Source organism: Diprion similis, chromosome 10 (genome assembly GCF_021155765.1).
Source record: "Diprion similis isolate iyDipSimi1 chromosome 10, iyDipSimi1.1, whole genome shotgun sequence".
In the NCBI taxonomy this organism is placed as follows: Eukaryota; Metazoa; Arthropoda; class Insecta; order Hymenoptera; family Diprionidae; genus Diprion; species Diprion similis.
The window spans coordinates 11591550-11597549 of record NC_060114.1 but is presented as its reverse complement, the minus strand read 5'-3'; the positions used below and the strand labels follow the sequence as shown (position 1 = coordinate 11597549).

Below are 6000 nucleotides of genomic sequence, written 5' to 3'. Positions count from 1 at the left end.
CATGGCTTTGACAAATGTGAAAGCATTACTTTTACGATACCGTTAAGGGTGCTCTCATATAGGCGTAGTTTTTTCCCACCTTTTTTATCGCACTTTCTTTATCACATCCCGATATATACGCGGGGTGAACAACGACCTTCCACCTTCAGTGGATATCCGTTGCAGGTGTCATCAATATCATAGACATGATCGAACGAACTCCGATGAAATACCTCTCTATAAATATCAACGTCGTAAATGTAATGGATATCCAAATGTCACATACCTCGCAGACGTGTCTGGTGGACTCGTTCCAAGAGAAATCGAGTGGACGTTCCTACCGCAGAAGTAAAATTGTTCAGGAATTTTCCCATGTATAACGGATCGTTTTCGAATATTCTACGCGTGCAGGATGTTTACAAGTACACGCCACAGTATGTTGGGTTGCCTACTACCGAGGGGAACAAATATCGGTAAAACAGACATACCGAGTCATTATCGCTCAAGTATAGTCTATTCATGTATTCGCTTTAACTTTTGAATATGGATCACTTGTGATTTTGTACATGATTACTGAAATGAAAAAGTTTGTCAATGGTCAGTGGTAAAGATAAGTTAATCCTTTAAATATATAACTGAATGTGAAGTAGGCAGACTTGGGAATTAGCTATTGATCGTAATATGCAGTCCACTGATTTCGTAATACGAAAATTTACAGGGGATTAGAGGGAGAAGATTTATGTTAACATTTAATTAGTGTAAGCCTGTTATTTTGCACAGTAAATCCATCACTGATATTGGAAAGATTTTCACATTGAAATATTGTATTCGCGTAATACGGTAAATTTTCGAAAGGTTTATGTTGGTAAAACAGAACTATAATTGTATCGACAGCTGTCCGGTTTCTGGTAGTTAGACTTAAGTTTGTACCGATGAGCCATGCCAGTCTAGGTATAAATGGCTGAATAAATATCTGAACAAATATCATCTGATTGAATGAAACAACAGTTAAAAAATGGGGAAATAAATCTGCTGCCCGTATTGTCAACTGAAGACATTCATATTAGTCTACTCACGCTATTTGCTAAACAGACACTGATATAATCGTATTCATACCTATACAGAATTAATATATTCGATGTAATCGTCGTGTGAGTACACATGGTGTGCCTAGAATTCCTACGACACGCCTCTTTCTTCGAGGTTAAAGCCTTTAAGTGAGATGCGTACCAACTGTCTAAAGAAATCCCTATATTTTTGGGGAATTATTTTTCTGACGAACGCTATCCTGCTCGGTAATGCCACCATGTATAGTTATGGTGTGAGTTATTTAAAGTCCCACTCTTTTCTCCCCACGCAGATTCAACGTCGCAACAATTAATCACCACTCATCTAGGGAATTTTGACGCCGTTGGTACACATCTTACTTAAGTCCAGTCCAGCGCGAGAGAGAAACTTTTTTGGAGAAAGAAACTGCACTTCTAGGCACACCATGTATACTCACACTACGGATGTAATACAATCGCGAATCGATTCCGTTTTCCTAAACAACGATTTACCAGTGATTGGAAAAGCTTGAAAATCCCTAGATCTTGCATTTCATTGGCGATAAGATGAAGAAATTCCAGCGTGAAATGCTTCGCTCTAATCGTTGCGGCCCCGTAGATAAAATATAAGAAAAATTCAATCATCGGAACCTTATTCACTGCATTAAACTTGCTCGATGCGTGCTGTTGGACACTAAATCGGGGCTGTGCAAGTTCGCACTTCCTCGCGAACTGCCGCCGCCTCCGTTACTTCCGTTTACGCTTTCGGTTCCGGCATGGTGAGTGTAGGCAACGTTCATCAGTCCAGCTGGGGGACACGGCATTTGCCTGGAAGCCATTCGGACACCATCTTCGCAGGGTCTGGGCAAACGACGATTCGAAAACCGGAAGTACCCACGGAGCCGTTCTTTTGCCGGTCTGAAACAGAGTGGAGTTTTCATCACCATAAAGAAAACCGGTTCAAATTTAGAGAAATTCTAACTAATCTTTCGATATTCGGAATTTAAAAATTGTTGATTTGTTAGAGGCACATTTTGGAAAAGTCCAAATGACAAGGAGTCAAAATATAGAAAAGGCATTGTTGAGAATCGCCAAAATTAACGTGACACCGAGCTAGCAAAAAATTATCTTCTACTGTTGAAAGGTATCGCGACAATAAAACGGTTTAAATAATTTTCGAATCATAAAAAAATTTGGTCAGGTAACTATGATTTAGTGATATTGCGCTTGAGTTGGTACACTAATTTTTTTGCTAATGGCAAAATTAAATGTCTTTCCGCAGTGTACTTGATTCATTTTACTCAAATGAGCCGTTAACGATAATTTATTTATTATCACACCATCGTCAAATTATTCCAGTAAAAAGTTACAGGACTTTCGATTCTAACCAAAAATAAAAATAACACATTTTCTGCATTTTCTATCCTGCATGTAATCCATTTTTCGGTTAATCTATAGAAAGGAAATACTTAAGGACTGTACAGTGATGACGAGAGGAATTTTTTTTTTTTGTGTATGTTTATACGACATTTTTAATCGATTCGTTTACTCGTTTTAGACGCTTAGTATCGTAAGCGTGGCCCATTTTTTAATGCCCTCATCCAGCTTATCCTTAAAGCCGAACATTTCTCGGGGTGGATATTCACCCTTCTGTTACAGGCGAACCCTGTTATTGCTGGGTATCGGATACTGCTAGATTGCCGCAGTTCCGCTTTATCTCACTTCCGTCCTCGCCAGTTTCGTTGTCCCCGCAATTCATCCCCAGTCTTGAAATTCGGGTCACGATTCCCTTCATTTACACCCCACGAATTCGCCTTCACTTTTCATTCTCTCTTCTTTTTTTTTTTTTTTTTAACAACGGGTATGTTAAGGTCAAAATAGTTCCTGATTTCAGCAACTTTTACACAAGAAATTGAAACGAAAAAAAAAGATTAAATATCAACAGAATGGAACTAAGAGAAGATTGACAAAAAAAAGATCGTATTTATTTATTATTGAAGTGAAGTTGTTGAAGTGATCATTGAAATTGATTTAAAGTATCCTTAACTGTAAATTGTGGAAATTTAAATGAACTTATTTGTCTTTTTTCAATTAGTAATGAGTCTATGAAAATTTAATTGATACAGAAGAATTTTTGATTATTTTTGCACAGAGTTTGATGTCTTCGAAGTAAGGTAGCATCTGTTACAGCCAACGAGACGGGTTTCTGGAATAAAACTTTCCGCACGAGTTATACAGGCCTTTTGATACTTTGAACGTTACTTTCAAAAAATGCGTTTGACGGACCGAGCTGCTATATGCATATATGAATAATTTATCTTTCAAGTTACGTTACAAAAAGATCGACATCGCATTTTGAAACAGAGATTCGATTAGGTATTGATCATGAATTCGTGTAGAATATATTTTTTGGAAAAGCGAAAATATTGCTTATCGAATAATCCTACCGTACATCAATCATACTTTTTGCTGCTCCGTCTACGAAAAAATAGAATGGTATGAATTTTTGACTGATCGTTTTAAAAAGAATGCCTTACTGGTAAATTTTTACTGCACGTGTAAAAGGGTATCAAAAACTTGTATAAAAATGGCTGTGAGTTTTTAAATGTTACCTTGCTTCGGTAGAGTGTATATTGTTTTTTTTTTTTTTTTTTTTTTCTGAAAATCGGCATTTTATCAAAAACGAAGGTACCTACCATTATAATAAATAAAAAATATCGTTGGATGAATAAATCTTTCTACCAAGTGTATTGAAAATTTTAAAAATTCTGTATATCAGCAGCATTAATCAAAATCGATCTTGAACTGCAGTCAGGATATTTTTTATTCGAAAGATAAATATCCAAAATCTCTACCAAAATCTATCGTCATTAGTAAAGTTGTTATTTTCAAAGAATGACCCGTAATTTTATGCTCGAGTAGACTGGACGGAAACGCGGTCAGTGAAACGTTAATGGAAAAGTCTAATCGAGTCTTCTTCACCTTCGCTGAGAGCAAGTTATATAATTATCGTTAGTCACCGGATGTTTGATTCCGTTCATCGGTAAAAGGAATGGGGAAAGTGGGATGTGTTAAAGGAACAGAAGAAAGGAAAAAAAGAAAGAAATAAGTAATTTGTCAGTGAATTAAGATCGGGGAAAGCTCTCTTCCCTTTTTCATCCTTGTTGTTTTCTTTTCTTTTCTTTTTTTTTTCACCCTCTTCCGGAATACTTAGGCTTACAGAGATGCACGCCACGTGTGAAAGCGGATCCATCTTACTCGGCAAGTGAAGAGGAAGGAAAATTTTATTTCGCTAACTTTATCGAGATCGCTTTTACCGTACTTCCAGCTAAAGCTCCTTCGTTTCGCCCATCTTTCCCAGTTTCTTATTGCCTCTTACACATAAACGTTCCCTCGCGAAAATGACCGATATTATACCTACTAATTAGGCGTAAGACGTTTCCGAAAATCACAAGATTACACCTACATTCGACATTAGGAATCGCGATAATTGAAGCAGAATAACGAGGCATCTTAGATTTCACCTTCTTGATCAACAAGACGACTGATTAGCTGCTGCTTCTACGGAGAAAATACGGACACGTGAGGGTAGACGAGGTGGAAGGTCAAGTTGAGTCCATGGGTCAAAAATAAGCTCAAGTCGACTTAAGTCATTTTTTCAAATACGCTCATCTCGGTCTTGTCTATAATCTAAGGTGTATACCCTGACAATTCTCGATGTTTCCGTCAACTTTTAATGCTGCAGTGACCATGACAGTTATTGTTACAGTTATTGGCAATACTGAAAACTGAATTTTTAATTCCATTTTTCCTGTTAAAACTCGAGTCGACTTAAGCCGTTGTTTGACTCGTAGGCTCAATTTTTATTGCTTCGTATCGCCTGTTTTGTTTCAATCACTCTTTATAGAAGGGATCATTTTATAGGAAATCTACTCTCGCGGGACAAAAAATTGACAAAAAAAGTGTAATTCGGTAAATCCGGACGGAAAAAGTAGAATTTTTTTTTTTTTTAACAAGTTATTTTTCGTCACCTTTTGTCGAAAAGAAAAAAAAATGCTTTCACTTTTCGGAAAGTTGAAAAATATCAGTCGTTGTGTTCACCGAATCTTGAAAAAATTCGATCGGAAAAAATTTGAACGAGTGTAATTGTTTGAACATTGGAAAAACTGAGAGAAAATAAAGATATCGAAAATCACTGATCACAGTTCAATCCATCGTTAAAATTCTCCATATTATACGATCTATTATATGATACGTGCAAATACTGCTTGAGCAACAGAGGAAATTCATCGTGATTTTCATCAAAGATTTTTTCCTCTCGATTCGTGATCGGAATTGGAAGTACAAAATATTTTTACCGATAGGAAGTGCCTCTAGCGAATTCAGGGTGGTCACACACCTGGAAAATTTGTAAAACCTGGAAATGTGAGGGCATTTTTAAAAGGGGTTGTGAAAAGCCTCGAATTGTCAGGGCAATTTTAACTTGATCATGGAAAAAACTAAAAATTGGGAAACATCGAAATTAGAAATGATTTTTTGAGATAATAAGTTTACTTATTCTCATCGAGAAAATAAATTGGATCAAACTGACTTTTTTTACGTTTTATTTTTCATCAATTCGAATTAAATTTTAACCGAATACAAGGTTAGCAAGCTGAATGATTTTGGTTTTTGTAACTTACTAGAACTTTGAAAATGTCAGAGAAAACTAGGCTTTAGACCCTGGAAAAACTGGATATGTCATGGAATTTTTTTCCCAAAAATCTGTGGCCACCCTGAAATTGCAATTCGGCAGTCTGCGGAGCTTAATTCGCGGATCGTTGTTTCATCCCCTTTATCCCCCCTCCTCATACCTTATTCCAATATTTATTGGGTAATTCGGCTGACCCATCCGGCAGGCAAACACTTGCCACACTTATTCCTGTCACTTTGGAGACCAAGTTGAGCTGTTTTGGTCGTTTTCGATGTCGACAGT

General features: G+C 36.8%; 1 protein-coding gene across 1 annotated transcript in view; it reads right to left on the bottom strand.

Annotated features, from left to right (window-relative positions):
- Positions 1-1515: 1515 nt before the first annotated feature.
- Positions 1516-6000, bottom strand: part of LOC124410955 (neuropeptide Y receptor type 2) — a 35887-nt gene continuing 31402 nt past the window's right edge. Inside the window, exon 7 of the mRNA XM_046889706.1 lies at positions 1516-1943. Coding sequence (XP_046745662.1) covers positions 1682-1943 — 262 coding nt within the window. The 3' untranslated portion in view covers positions 1516-1681. The remainder of the gene's footprint in view (positions 1944-6000) is intronic.